Source organism: Nuphar pumila, chromosome 6 (genome assembly GCF_984573655.1).
Source record: "Nuphar pumila chromosome 6, dmNupPumi1.hap1.1, whole genome shotgun sequence".
NCBI classification, from domain to species: Eukaryota; Viridiplantae; Streptophyta; class Magnoliopsida; order Nymphaeales; family Nymphaeaceae; genus Nuphar; species Nuphar pumila.
The window spans coordinates 13,499,574-13,515,893 of NC_143254.1; the positions used below are offsets into that span (position 1 = coordinate 13,499,574).

The 16,320-nt window shown below is 36.2% G+C and overlaps 1 protein-coding gene across 3 annotated transcripts in view; it reads right to left on the reverse strand.

Moving 5' to 3' along the window:
• Nucleotides 1-16,320, reverse strand: part of LOC149834024 (alpha-glucan water dikinase, chloroplastic-like) — a 107,897-nt gene that overhangs the window by 34,741 nt on the left and 56,836 nt on the right. For all 3 annotated transcript variants that reach the window (XM_090011184.1, XM_090011183.1, XM_090011185.1), the window contains exons 14-17: nucleotides 9,438-9,572; nucleotides 2,889-3,051; nucleotides 2,727-2,816; nucleotides 2,452-2,637 (exon numbers count right to left, since the gene is read on the reverse strand). In XM_090011184.1, coding sequence (XP_089867310.1) covers nucleotides 2,452-2,637; nucleotides 2,727-2,816; nucleotides 2,889-3,051; nucleotides 9,438-9,572 — 574 coding nt within the window. The remainder of the gene's footprint in view (nucleotides 1-2,451; nucleotides 2,638-2,726; nucleotides 2,817-2,888; nucleotides 3,052-9,437; nucleotides 9,573-16,320) is intronic.

Genomic DNA, 16,320 nt, shown 5'->3' on the forward strand with positions numbered 1-16,320 from the left:
GAGCACGAGCTTACTGTATATTGTGATGCAGACTGGGCAGGAGATCCTGACGAACGAAGATCTACATCAGGATATTGTGTCTTCATTGGAAGAAATTTAGTCTCTTGGAGCAGTAGAAAACAAAAGGCTATTGCTAGATCAAGCACTGAGGTTGAGTATAGATCCATGGTTGTTGCTACTGCCAAAGTGACATGGATCAGGCATCTACTAACTGAAGTAGGAGAAAAGATCTCTCACACTACCTTGCTATGTGACAACCAAAGTGCTATCAACATGTCATTCAATCCAGTACATCGCAGTCGTGCCAAGCACATTGAGATCGACCAACACTTTGTGAGACAGAAGGTTAAAGAAAAAGAGATTGAGCCTGAGTTTGTCAGTACTGAAAGACAGGTTGCAGACATATTTACCAAAGGGTTAACAAAGAATCGTTTTTGGATGCTTAAAAGCACGTTATTCATGGTCCAAAACCATGATCAACTTGAGGGGGGGTGAAAAAGGTGCAAAGGATCCGACCAAGGATCCGACCCGATCCATGTAAAGATTATGTACAGAGGACCCGAGCCATGTAAACCTTTTATTAATCGGGTCTGGATACACCAGACCCGGATCCACACCTGTGTAATATAAATATAAATGCACAGTTTTAGGTCACGATTTCAATACAAAAATCGTGACAGCCACAACCCCCTCTTGTATCCTTTTCTTCGTCTCTCTCTCTCTCTCCTTTCTCAATACAGGTGCCAAGGTGGAATTCTAACAATCTCTTGTTGACTTAAACAAAAAAAAATGAAGTTAAAGTTTTAAATTCAAAGGTTTTTAAAAGTTACCAAAAACCAAATTTTTAACCAAAGACAAAACTTGCCTAATTGCTAAGGAAGGCCTCCCAAGAGGGGGGGGGCATTCCATCCTAGAGTTTTCTAGGATGAGGGCAATATGTTTGAGATGAAAGACTTGGGGCGGTTGAAGTATTTTCTTGGGCTTGAGATAACCTACTCTCCTAGGGGATTGTACTTGTCCCAACATAAATATGTTATATTTGGTTGTAAAAGCAAGGTCCACAGGTGACTCCAAACAAGTAAATTCTCCTATGGAGTCAAACTTGAAGATGAGGGCAACTAATAGTGTTGAGATAGAGGATCATGTAGTATACAGACAGTTAGTCAGGAGCCTTATATATTTGACTATATTCAGACCAGATATAACTCATGCAGGTAATGTAGTGAGTCAATTTATGAATGCTTCCAAATCGATTTACTTGGCAGCCATACTCAGGATCATTAGGTATGTCAGAGATTTTATGCACTATAGCATGCTTTTGTCATCTTCGTCTGACAAAGAGTTGAAAGCCTTCTATGATGCTGATTTTGGACGCCCTACTATAGATTGACTTTCTATTACAGGGTTTTGTATTTTTCTTAGAAGCACCCTTATCTTGTGGAAGAGCAAGAAGTAGCAAAGAGTTGCATTGCAGGAGCTGAATACAGAGCGATGGCTCAAGTTGTGATTGAGATTATTTTGATTCAATGGTTATTAAAGGAATTGAGAATTCTATATGAAAAAAAAACTCAGCTATATTGTGACAATATGAGTGCTATTCATATTACAAAGAATCCAAAGTTTCATGAGCGCACTAAGCACATTGAAATATACTGTCATTATACACGAAGGGCTTATGAAGATGGGATTATAGCTTTGGAGCATGTCAACTCAAAGAATCAAATTGTAGATGTATTTACAAAAAGTCTTTTTCCTTTGCATTTAAGTTCTTCCCTTTCCAAACTTGGAATGATTCTTTTACATCCTTCTAAGTTTGAAGGGGAGTATTGAAAGTCTGTATACTATAGTGTATCATAGAGTTATGTAAAGTAACTTATTATGCTAATATGTGCATACCTTATAATAAAGGGGTATACTAGTCTTTTCATCTATTTTTCTTTCTAATGTCTCAAGGGATCGGCCCTTGTATAGTATTAAAAAGCTCTCATTTACGATATCAAAATATAGAACATTTGTTCGCTTCTTTGGTTTGTTGTACCTCCTCTAACCCTAGCCTCTATCCTTCTTTCTTAGTATATTCAACAGAAATCACATTTGAAGTGACTCTCATGTGATTCCAAATCACATGGTGGAATATGTGATTTGAAATCATATGACTTCAAATCACATTTGATTCCATCTCACCTGATTTCAAATCACATGAGATGTAATCAAATATACCCTTAATATCAAAGTCCTAATAACATAATATTTGAACAATACATGTACATATGATTCCATATTACTTCAAGAAAAAGAAAAAGAAACAAAATGACCATGAAAAAACAAGACTCATGCAAAATTTAGAAATATTATCCTGATAGGTGAGATAAGTCATCTAGGCGTTTACAATTACACAAAGCTTCTGGTAGTAAGATAGGTTGCAACTGCCTAACAGATTCTATGTCAAACCTTCAATGTCTTCATGTAGTTTCCCAAGTCCCGTTGAAGACCCTCCTTCTGGTCGCTCCTGAACTGTGGTTCAGAATGAATTGCACGATCATAACTCAAAAGGCGCTCTTTTGTGATGCCATTAGAATTTAAGGTATTCCAGTAAACATCTATATTAAAATCACTGTTTATATAATCAATTAATGCCTGAAAAAGAAAAGAAAAGAAAAAGGTTCAGTATATTCCTCATAACGAAAATTCAACTCTAAAATCCCACAATGTTTTGGACAAGGTACCTGACAGATAACAACGTCATCTGGACTTGTATTGTTATGTAGTTTCTGGTGCCACTCTTCCATCATTCCACCTTTGCAATCATTTTTTCTCTACATAGTTGATAATGATGCTTAATATGCAAGATATAAAATATAACAATAACAACAAAACAGATACAATACCTGGATAACCAAGATTTCATCTCGGATCCTCTGTCCTACATCCCCCTGGCCTCCACGACCTACAGTAAACATTATCATTCGCACGATCTCCCTGTACTGAGGGTATCTTTGATATATTCTCTGAAGCGAGTCTGTAAGACCATCCTGTGCTCTGCTGATCTCACTGCAGCAAGTAAAACAAACAGCAATTTTAACTGAACACAGATAAGGATATAATTGTAAGTTTGTGTTATTTAACAAAAAGTGGACACTTGAGCACAATAACGACACGAAACGATTCGTGAAAAGCCTATTAAAAGATAATTATAAGAATTAGTACCCATGAGAAAATAAAGCGAGAATCTATTCTTATTAAAATTGTTACAGGCTCTATATAGATGCATTATGCAGCTATAGGAAATAACTTTCTCCATCCAATGTTTACTTGTTTCAGTCAAATGCATTAGGTAGAAGATGCAGGATCAGGAGTGCATTCACCATGAAGAAGGGAGAAGGGAAAGAAGAGAAGGGGAATAAAGAAGAAAAAAGGAAAAAGAAGATGAAAAAGTACTATCCGTGGCAGCAAGAGTGAAAACAACAATGCTGTCTTCTTGTTAGTATTTATTACCGGTATGGTTTCTAGGGGTCACAAGGTAAATAATAGAAATACCCTTGGTGACAGCCAATGTTACAAAAGTTCCATTATCAATGGAGTACAAGACAGAAAAATATATTATTAACACATCCTAACTGGTAAATAACTAGTTAACCTTCATGTCAGCCCCCCTCAAGCTATGCATGGGTAAGGACCATATGCAGCTTGGCTTCATGTAGATAGCAGCTTAGTAAATATATATGATGATGTTCACCAAACACAAATTTGGTTTCTACTTCTTGATATTCAACCTTTTTCCGATAAAAATGTTGTCTAGCTCTATTTGTTTTGTTTTATTTTGCTGGACTAAGTTAACTGAAATGGCAATTTCACTCTTATTATTGCAATATAAAATACATCAAGTGATAGACTGCCTGATTGTGGTGAGTAAATGCCGCAGCCAACAAATTTCAACAGTGGATACACTGTTAAGTTGTACATGTATATATATATATATATATGTTGATCATTGTACATATATACTGTTAAAATGTATATACATATAATACATATATATATATACAATATACATATACATGTATCTATAAGTATATGTGTGTACATATACATTATATATGTAAATATGTTGTAACTATTTTTCCCCTTTTTCTTTTCTTTTTAGTTAGGTTCTTTTGGACTAGTCAATAGAGTTGTTGGAACAGTCCAACAGCTACAGCTCTATTTATAGTTGTTGGACTATTCCAACAACTGTATTTGAGACTACCTCTAAGTGTGTATATAAAGGGGTGCTTCCCCCTCTTGTATGTTAATGTTTTTCCTAAGCATTCTATCTCAATAAACATTATTATTTTTTATGTTTTTTGTGTTCTTTTGTGTATGCTCTTTGGTTCCTCGTATGATCTCATGTATTAGCCATTGATTGGCTTGTGTATTGTCCCTTTGTAGACTTGTGCTTGTGCACAAGTAGGTTCTTTGTAGCCATTGTATGCACTTGGGTGCTTTGGCATTTGTATTGCCTCTAAAACCCACAATTTTATAAAAAAAAAAAAATTGTATCGAACCCGAGTTGGATCCAGATCCGACCCGGATCTGGACTCGGGTCAGCCCTAACTGTCCCCTGTGTTCTTTATAAGAACACAAGGGAGGGGTCTCAAAACCCTCCGGCTGCAGCTCCCTCTTCTCCCTCCTCACTCGCCACCTTTCCCCTGCGTACGCCGACGCCCCCTCGCCGGGCACCCGACACCCCTGACTCCTCCCCTCGGTGACCTCCGACACCCGACTCCCTTCCCTCTCCCTGAACTCTCTCTCTCTCTCTCTCTCATTCGTTTGCCTTCCACCTACCCCAGTGGTCCTTGCCATGTAAATTGAGATAGTCTTTAAATTTTTTTGACATAAATTCTCTCCCGAATCAGTGAGAAAAATGAAAAGATCATTTTGAAATTTGTTTTTAGCCATTTTGTGAAATGTCTGAAAATGTGAAAAAAAAAACTCAGATTTATGCTTAAGGAAGTAAATCCAAGTATGCCTAGAGAAGTCATCGACAAAAAGTACATAATATGCATATCTGCCTTTTGGTATGACCGGTGCAGGACCCCAAACATTTGAATATATGAACTCAAGTAGTCTAGATGAAACAAAAGTTCTATCATAAAATGGTAATCTTTTCATTTTGCCAAGAATACAATCTTTACAAGTAAAACTTTCAGAATTACAAAATTTTTCGAAACTTGAAAAGTGTTGGATTTTAGATATACGAGGATGGCCAAGCCTTTTGTGTCATAGATCTAACTCTAGTTTCTGAACATTATAACAGAAGGCATTCTTTGGTATTTCCAAAAAAATCATATAATAGAATCCTCCTTCTCTATGACTTTCCCCAATCAGCTCCCCTGAATGGCGATCCTGCACCCAACATCTATGAGAATAGGACATATTACACCCATAATCAGATATTTGAGAAACAAATAAAAGGTTTAGATTTAGTTTATGAATATATCTAACTCCTACAATAAAGAATTTTTTGGATTTTTGAAGGTTTTCAAAATTTCCTATTCCTTTTATTTTAAGATATTTACATCAGTTGTGAAAACTTTTGATACACTTGAGTTATTTGCAAGACATTCAGACAAACTATTGATATTTGGGATCATATGAAAAGAAGCACTAGAGTCATGGAGCCAAGGAAAGTTACCGGGATCAGAAAAGGATGAGATAGTTGCTCCAGTTGAGGCTTCAGTTGAGGAGGAGGATCCTTTGAGAAGAGATTGAAAGATTTTCATTAATTGTGTCATAGATACAGGTGCATCTTGATCTTTTGATTTTGAACCAACCGATGCAACTTTCTTTTCTTCTCTTCTCTTTAACTTAGGATATTGAGGCCTATAGTGCCTCAGTTCATGACAGTGGTGGCAAATGACTTTTCTTTTGTCAAAATCACTATTTTGTCTACCAAAGTGAGTTGGCTTATAAGTGCGCACATAATTACCCACTCTAGATACGGCTAGAACAGAATCTTTTTCATGCTTTGGAGAATTCTTCTTGAGTCTATTTTCCTCCATAGTTAGTTCCTCTATGGTGTCAACGATAGAGGGAATCTTTCCTCGATGTAAAAGAGCTGATTTTGTTGTTTCAAATTCCGGCCTTAAACCATTTATAAATTGATAAAAGTGTTCCATATCCAGTTGTTTTTGGCGAAGCTCGATATCTTCAAGACAATGACATTTTGGCTCAAGAAGAGCCAACTCTTCCCAAAGTTCGGATAACTGATTATAATATTCCCTAATACTTTTATCTTTTTGAGTCAAAGTCCAAACTTTGTCTTGCAAATTACACACATGTGCAATATCTCTAAGGGAACACATATTTCTAAGATATTCTCAAGCTTTATTGGCATGCTCAAATTTGGATAGACTAGAGCATTTCTTGATGTCAACGCTATTAATTAGCCATGACATAATTTTGGCGTGCCCTATCCTCCATTCTTTCAATTTTTTTCATAGGTAGCCAAAGCTTTACTTTTTTCTCCTTCCGTGAGAGGTACTTCTTTTTCATTCTTAATTTTTGTGAGAATTAGTTTTTGTTTCAGATCGGAACCATCAACTATACCTTACAACCCTTTTCCCCAAATGTAGTGACTCATTATTGAAGCCCACATCACATAGTTGGTGTCATTTAACTTCATGGGCATGATAGTGACTTTATCATTGTCATCCATCTTTACAAGGGTGAGAAAAAAAAGAAAGATAGATGGGAAGAGAGGAAAACAAAAGAAAAAATAGAGGAAGAAAAAGAGCACAATCACGAATTTGTGTAGCCAATATTTACTACACATCTTCTTTCTTTAATGAGGGTTTGCACAAAAATCACTTGAATCACGAACAAGAGGATGAATCTCCCTTAGCTAAGGAGGCACGAAAAATGAGGTGAAAGCTTTTCAAGATCTAAAAGCTTTCTCGCTTTGATACCATGTAATGAAATGGTGATCCTCCACAAAAGCACAAAAGCTTACAATAGGTGTCTATGGGAGACACTACAATCACAACCCACAAAAAAGTACAAATGGAAGAACACAAGATAAAAATAAGAAACTTTATTTCATATGAAAATGCTTAAGAAGCATTGATTACAAAGGAGAGGGGATCACCCCTATACATACAAGAAGAGAGTGGACGAGAAGAGATCTTAATGAGCTCTTCTCAAAGAGTCGTTGGAGCTAGTCCAACGGCTCTATTTATAATCGTTGGACTAGCTCCAACGACTATAAATCTAATCAAGATTTAAGTAGATCTTGACTAGATAAAAAGTCTAGTTCAAACTGAACTACACAAAAATAAAAAGGACAAAAAAAGGAAAAGGAAAAGAAATCATAAAATAATAAATAAATTATTATATTATATTATATATTTTTAACACATTAAATATGTTTTAATTGCATGTTGGATATATATGTTGAGGATATTTAGATTTGTTCCATGTTGGTTATCTTGCATTTTTTGTATGAATTTAATTAGTTCTTTTGTTGTGAGCCCCTTAGAGCCCATACATTTAATATGCATAATTAATGATTTGTACCTTTATTTGAAATGTTTACCTAAACCTTTGGAACTTTATTTATGCATAATTGTTTGTCTTCTTGATAATTTATGTATTTGTCTTTTGGACTTTAGGGATCAAAAGTCTTCTATGTTCATAATTTATGTTTTCTTGAAAAATATGTTGTTTTTATGGTTATGATTGTCTAACCAAGAAATTTTTAAGAAAGTTTATTTTGAAGTATATTCCTTGGGTCTATATTAATGACTATTGTACTCGCTTCTAAAATTGTTTAGTTTATAGTTCCTCTATGTTTTGTTGGGGAAAGTAACCATCCTCTCTTCATATATACATATATGAATTAATCTAAGTTATTATTGTTCAAAATATATTTGTTTTGTAACTATATACATATATCCTATAACTATCTTTTTAACTATTGGGTAAAAACTTTTTCTTTCAATAACTATATAGTTATGATATCTTCCTTTGTGTAGTTGAAACCTATGTTTTTTGTTCTCTCTGCAGGTTCTTAAAGATAATATGGGTTGAGAAAGAAATTCTGTTTTTTATGGATCTCGGCATGAAGATGGAGATAGCCGATGAAAGCATTTGGTGAAGATTATCAATGAAGACTTGGGTCCTTCCCTTTGTGTTAGTATTTTCAAACTTTCGGTAATCACATCGTAAGTTTAAGGGGGAGTGTTAAGTTATATATATATATATATATATATATATACATATATATATATGGATAGATAGATAGATAGATACATGTATATGTATATTATATATATACATTTTAACAATATATATGTACAATGATCAACAAATATATATAGATAAATATATATACCACTTAACACTCCCCTCAAACTTACATATATACGTATGTGTACATATACATTATATATGTAAATATATTATAACTATGTGTACCTATTTTTTCCCTTTTTTCTTCTTTTTCTTTTTAGTTTGGTTCTTTTTGGACTAGTCAACATAGAGTTGACTAGTCAATAGAGCTGTTGGAACAGTCCACCAGCTCTATTTTGAGACAACCAGTAAGTGTGTATATAAAGGGGTGCTTCCCCCTCTTGTATGTTAATGTTTTTCCTAAGCATTCTATCTCAATAAACATTATCATTTTTTATGTTTCTTGTGTTCTTTTGTGTATCCTCGTATATTGTCCCTTTGTGGATTTGTGATTGTGCACATTTAGGCTCATTCTAGTCATGGTATGCACTTGGGTGCTTTTGTATTGCCTTTGGAATTTGTATTGTCCCTTGTAATACTTGTTCATGTGCTTATGCACATTATGGTTTACTTTCCGCTTGATTTAATTACACATAGTTCTACACTTAGTCTCAATACTTGATCTCACAATTATGTGTTGTTTCTTGCTGCTTCAGGAAACCAGAAGAGAGCCCAAATGTGTACAGTACCATGAGATAGACCTTAATGTGGCTGTATCCCTAGCCCACTTGGACGGATCATTAGTTGGGCATTTTTGTTTTTTACCCATAAATATATGTGTAAGTTATTTTTTGTATCTTCCAGGGCTGTTTTGGTCCTAAAGAGAATATTTCACATGAAGGGTATCAAAACCATGTAGACCTTACAACGTTAAGATCAACACAAGTTCAATATATTCTTTGTACATAACATTCATCAAGATTGAAAGTTATAAACCAAAATTTCAATAAATATTGCAAAAATTGCAAAAACAAGTTGTGAGATATGCAATCCTACTATTCTAAAATAGATGCAACAAGAACACCTTCAGAATAAGAAATTTGGCAATTCATAAAGTATTTATGATTTCTACAACTTGATTCCACAGAAAAAAATTAACATGTTCTTTAGGCAGTTTTCTATGGCAGCAACCAACTAGAAAATGATTGGAGAAGTATTAAGCTGTTTACCGTGGCTTCACATTGTAATTTTTATTCCATGTTAGTTGCCTTGTTGCCATAAACCTCATCCATACAAGAATTCCAGCAAGTCCCAGTTCCCCTTCATCTTTGGCCCACTCGACCAAATCTGTTGCAATGCTAAATCTGTTACAGAAAAAACAGCATATTACTGAGAATACAAGCATACTTATGTCATCTTCTAATTGGCACAAATGATGGCATAAAAGAAATCAAATCCGGATAACGCAATGAAGTAAATAAAAATGAGATATGTCAGGTACTGTGATAAACAAAAAAGAAAGACGGTTCATAGCACCTCGTAACCCTTGTTTTCTTTTCTCATCTTTATCATGTTACCTAAAAGCAAACCAATGCAATCCATATATAAATATTAGCTTTGGAAATTTGTTTGTAACCATTAAATTGGTGAAATGTGGTCCATAAATGATTCCATTGTTAAGAATATAATGGATCCAGAACCGGATCCAAATATACATGTAGAAGTCCTGTATTCAGCTCCTCAGTTAGAGGGGTAAACTTGTAATGTTTCATATATATATATATATATATATATATATATATATATATATATATATATATATATATATATATATATACAGTAAAGGAGACATCAACCTAGTCTTGATCGACTATTGTGGTGCAGCAGCTTTCTCTATTCCTTTTCCTCTTGTTTGTTTTCTGTGCAGGAAACTTCTTCCAACAGTTTCCCACATGGCATCAGAGCCACTGAAGAGGTAAGCTCTATTAAGTGTTGGCGCCAAACAAAAACTCCTCTCAAAATCTTATTCTTCTTCTTAAAACTTATTCTTACTCCCCTATACCTAGATTCAAAATCTCTATCGTTCTTTCTTAACACCTAGATTCAAAAAAAAAAAAACTGCATCACATCATATCCTATGTCATAGGGACTCGGCAAAAGGACCCTCACGCCCGCATCGAAGCGACACGACGCGGGTGCAGAAAATACGTCATGAGAGAGAGAGAGAGGGTTGCTTGCCCACACAAAGAGAGAGAGGGCTGGGGTCGCCCTCCTCTTTATTCTTCATCTCGCTGGAATAGAGAGAGAGGGTTGGGGCCGTCCTCTTTCTTCTTCATCTCACTGGAATAGAGAAAGAGAATGAGAGAGTTATCTCAAAAAAAAAATTTGTCAAAGGAAGGAAGATATGTGGCCCTTTGTATTGTCACATCAACTAACACTTGTTATCCTCAACCAATTGTAACCTGCTTGCCTTTAATGTTTTTTTTTTTTTTGAAATTTAAATTAACAACAGCTAGCACCTTAGATTTTCTTTTTTTTAATATTTTTGCTGTGAAGAGCGGAAAAAGAAGCATTTTCTTTTGTTAAAATTTACACCTTTTGCTTTTTTCTTCTCCCATATCTGGACGTGGGTTTACTTTGACTCAGTCGGATTCAGGCCTGGGTTAAAGTAAACCCAGGTTTGAATCAGTCTAGGTATAGAGAGCCAATTTTGTTTAAGATTTTGTATATATATATATACCCTCTCGCACCCCCGCACCCAAGTTTTTTTAAAGTACCGTATCGCCGCATCCGCACCTGCACTCGTACTCGCACCTATGTGACATAGGTCATATCTGATAAGGTTTAATGTAAAAAAAAAGGGGGAAAGGGATTCAATTTGTTCACAACCCTTTTCTTAGAGTCAAATCTGATCATAAAAAAATATGATCCTCTTTTGTCACGTGTCATCGACTCTTGTTGATCACGTCAATCTAAAAAAACAATTTTATTGCGTGATCGTTTCCTCTTGATCATGTCGACCTTAAAAAAAATTATTAAATCTTTTCATGATTGATCCTTCTTGATCACATCAGTCCCTAAAACAAAATATTCTTTGTGCCGTGATCGATTTCTCTAGATCACATCCCACCTGATTTTTTTTTTATAAAGTCAGGTCCAATCTAACGTGTTCCTTGGGTATCTCTAGTTCTTAACTTTGTTTTGCTGTTGTTCCTGAAAAATAAAAGAACATCTGATTTTGATTAGGAACCCAGCGGATCTTTTTCTTACATCTGAAAATTTTCTTTCTTTCTTGCCTTTTTTTCTTCCATGTTACAATCCCATGGCTGCCATCAATGCATCCTTGCTCAGTCATCTCATCACTGAGAAACTCGATTCTTCCAATTTTATTACCTGAAAGAAACAAATTATTCTCTTTCTTTGCAGCCATAATTTAATGGAGCACCTCGATGGGTCGATTCCTGTGCCTTTGGAATTTGTTTCCCAAATAGTTACAGTAAAGGATGGGAGCTCAGAGAAAGTTTCAACCATTATGGTTTGGAATCCCGAATTTATTTCTTGGCAAAAACTGGATCAGTCTGTTGTAGCCTTCATTACGACTACCCTCTCTCACGAAGCTTTGCTTCATATTCTGTCAGGAGTTCCTGCAAAAGAGTTGTGGAACATTCTTCACAAGTGGTATGAGGAAATTTCAACTCCAATGGTTTTTCAGTTAAAAGTAGAGTTTGCAGATCTAAAAAGGGGTGATTCCAACCTTGTTGAATATCTCAACAAGGTCAAGATTTTTGTAGATCAGCTTGCTGCCATAGGATCACCACTGTCTGATGAGAATATCTGCACCAAAACAATCAGATGCCTTGGACCAGAATATAACATATTGTTTATACAAGTACTATGTCACATCCACCATTTGATAAGCTAAAAATCATGTTGTTGGAGCATGAAGTCATGTTCAACATATCGCCAGCATCCTCAAAGGATGAAGTGTTTCATGAAGTTATGATTGCAGGCCAAAACTTTAGCTCCTCTCGAGGAATAAAAAGTGGTTGTGGACGTAATTCTGGTAGATGTGGAATAGGTATCCTGCCTACCCCTTCTTCTCCTTCCAATCAAGCAAACATAATATGTCAGATGTGCGGGAAGAAAGGTCACACCTGCTCAAATTGTTATTGGCGGTATGTTCCGACGTACTGACCACCTATCGTGCCTATCCTTATTCGTTTTTGAGTACTTGCAGCCACAATGCCTTCAGGCTCTCCCTTGGCTGGTTTTACTCCGCGGTCTCCAGCGAATTTTATGCCGGCCCCAATCTACTTTCCCTCCTTCAGTTATGAGTTCACAAGATCTAGAGGCTCTTAATGCGAGTTTTGGGCAGCTTAATACTTACCAGAATCCGACTGGCAATCAGTGGGCTACACACATGCTCTCTGTGCCAGGTCATGCTCTGACATCTTCTTCCCCAGGCTGGTACATAGATTCGAGGAAGACCTTCTTTCCTTGTCAAATACTTTGTTTGTTCCTAATATACAAAAAAATCTTATTTTTGTTTCACAACTCTGTCGTGATACTAATTCTTGTGTCTACTTTTCTCCATCTTCTATTTCTGTGAAGAGAATTCACACGAATCAGACGTTCACTGAGAGAAGAAGATACGTGAACCTCTATGTCTTAAAAGAAGCTCCAAAGTATTCATCATCGTTAACCAGTCATTCATTGTTTGTGTCGTCTTCAAGTTCGAAAGTTCGTCATGGAGTTGATATTTGGCACCATAGATTAGGCCATTGCAATTCAAATTTTCTTAACCTCTTATGTAATAAAGTTTTAATTGATGTCAAAGAAAGAAATTTTTCTTCTTCTTCTTGTGTCAGTTGTCAAATTTGTAAGTCATGAACTTCCGTTTTCCAGATCTAATAAGGGAGTTTCGTTTTCATTTGAACTTGTTCATTCTGATGTTTGGGGGCCTTTCCTAGTCATGTCTTTGTCTAAATCTAGATATTATGTGATTTTTTAAGAAGACTTTACTCGTTTCACCTGGATATACTTTTTAAAATCCAAGCATCAAAGTCCTTCCCATTTTTCGTCGATTTAAATTGTATGTTAAAACTCAATTTTCTCGAAAATTTCTTGCCTTACGGAGTGATGGTGGTGGTGAATATCTATCAAAAGAATTCACACAATTTTTACACGATAATGGGATACAGCTTGAATTGAGTTGTCCCAGAACTTATCAACAAAATAGAGTTGCAGATTGAAAACATCATCACATCGTGGAAACAACCCTAACTATGATGTGTGACGACAACCTCAAGGCTAGTTTATGGACCGAAGCATTTCATATTGCAATTTATTTGATTAATAGAATGCCTTTTCTAATCTTGAAGGAGAGTCTTCTTACTCTTTGTTGTATGGTGTTCATCCTAACTATTCTTGACTAAGGGCATATGGTTGTCGTTGTTTTGTGTACATTACGGGACCTTTACGAAATAAGTTATCTCCTCGAGCAAGTATATGTCAGTTCGTCGGCTACGATGATGAATATATGGGATACATGTGCTTTGATCATGCTGCCAATAAGGTCATTATTTCCTGATACGTTATCTTTCATGAGGATGTACGTGATAGTGTATCTTCTATTTCTAATCACAGATCTCTGCATTCCTTTTGGCCCTCATCAATTTCATTACAAAGTGGTGCCAACAATACTACTGCAGATACATCACCACCTTCAGTAGATGTACCTCTGTCTAATAAGGTACAACCTCGGTTTCAGTTTTTTGATAAGGTATACAGTAGAAGAACCAGCCAGCCACCAGGAGTGTCAATGCATCAGCCTGTGTCATCTAATGCTAATCAATCTAACAGTGCTATAGATCATATCAGCCCCATCCTTAGCAGTCATGCACCCTTACAGCAGTCGGTCATACCCACTCATGCGTCTAACCGAGTTTATCACCCTCCTGATAGGTGGGTCAGCTATGAAGCATTTTCTTTAGATTTTCAGGTATATGCAGTTGCTCTTGACCACATCCAAGAACCCAGATCCTTTGCTAAAGTCAGTCAACACACTCGTTGGACTGATGCCATGAATGAAGAGATTAAGGCCCTTCATGGAAATGTGGCACATGGTCAGTTGTGCCTAGGCTTGAAAATAAGAATGTTGTTGGGTATATAAAGTTAAAAGAAAATCTTATGGCAACATTGAGCGCTTTAAAGCGAAGTTAGTTGCAAAAGGTTACACTCAAGAGCATAGGCTGGATTTTGATGAAACATTTAGTCTAGTGGTTCAGATGGGCACAATCCATATTGTTTTATCTTTAGTTGTATCAAATGGGTGGAATCTATTTCAGCTAGATGTTAAAAATGTCTTTCTCCATGCTGATCTCTATGAAGAGGTGTATATGGAGCATCCCCTTGGCTACTTTGAGGGAGACCCGCACTCCACTGTGCTTCAATTAAAAAAGGCTATCTATGGCCTTAAGTAGGCATCCCGAGCATGGTTTGATACTTTCAGCACTGTAGTTAGATCCCTAGGTTTTCAATGGAGTCATTGTAACTACTAACTTTTTGTCCATCATGATAAATTTGATCTTATTGTCTTGGTGTATGTGGATGATCTTCATCAGCGATTTCACATGAAGGATTTGGGACCTCTTTAATTTTTTCTTGGGAGTACAAGTAGATCAGCAATCAAATCGCTTGGTTCTGTCTCAGCACAAGTATGCTCGGGATATTCTACAACTCAGCGGGATGTTAGAATGTAAGCCAGTGTATACTCCCATGACTATTCAATTTCAATTGGGCATTTCATATCCTGATGATGTAGATCTTCCAGAACCAGAAAAATATTGCAGCATTGTTGGGGCTCTGCAATACTTAACTTTCACTCGCCCAGATCTTGTTTTTTCAGTGAATCAAGTTTTGCAGTTTATGCATAAACCTCAAGTGAAACATGTGGAGGTTGTGAAACAAATTTTGCGGTACATTAAGGGTACTCTTTCAGATGGGCTTATATACTTTAAATCCCAATCATGTTCCTCTCCTGTATCCATCAAAGTTGTACTCTGACGCAAATTGGGATCATGATCCTACCACAAGTTGTTCTATCATTGGTTATGGAGCATACTTGGGATCTCATCTTGTGTCTTCGGCCAACTGAAAGCAAAAAACTGTTGACCGCTCAAGCACGGAAGCTGAATATCGCGCTATGGCAGCAGTAACGACAGAAGTTGCATGGATTAAACATGTTTTATTCAGTCTTCGTCAACACATTTCTAGTTCCCTATTATATTATGACAATCGTAGTGTTGTAGACATCTCCACTAATGTTGTTCAGCATGGTAAAATGAAACATGTGGAGATTGACCAACATTTTGTTAGAGAACAAGTAGAGGCTAAAGAAATCCACCCACTCTTTATTCGAGGAGAGGACCAAGTAGCTAATCTTTTCACTAAGGCTCTTATTACAAACCGACATTGGTTGTTGAAGTCCAAACTGTCCATGGTTATTCACCATGCTCAGTTTGAGGGGGCGTGTTAAGAATATAATGGATCCAGATCCGGATCCAAATATACATGTAGAAGTCCTGTATTCAACTCCTCAGTTAGAGGGGTAAAATTGTAATGTTTCATATATATATATATATATATATATATATAGTAAAGGAGACGTCACCCTAGTCTTGACATGGTCGACTATTGTGGTTACCAATTTAGATAAAAAAACATGGGAAATGAGTGAAAGCGTGAGAGGAAGCGCATGTGACAAAAACATATAGGAAACATGTAGGGAAGGATGGACAATGCATGTGGGAAGCATAGAAGAAGCGTGGGGGAATCGAGATTCTCATAAAGTTTCGGAAGCGAGTATTGCACTTCCGAAGCGAGTTTCTGGGAAGCAAGCTTCCACCTACCTAAGAAGTTTCCGGTAACTCCGTGAAAAACTATTATGCAGCATGCATTTCTAATAATTCTATATGCATCCCATGTTGCAATTTTTTTTCTTATTGTTTCAGATGCAAACCAGAATAAAGAATTATCATGTCCAAATCAGGTTGCATGGAAATGGTAAACTGAGAAAAGGAGGAAAAATCTGAAAAGCAAGAAAGCCAATTG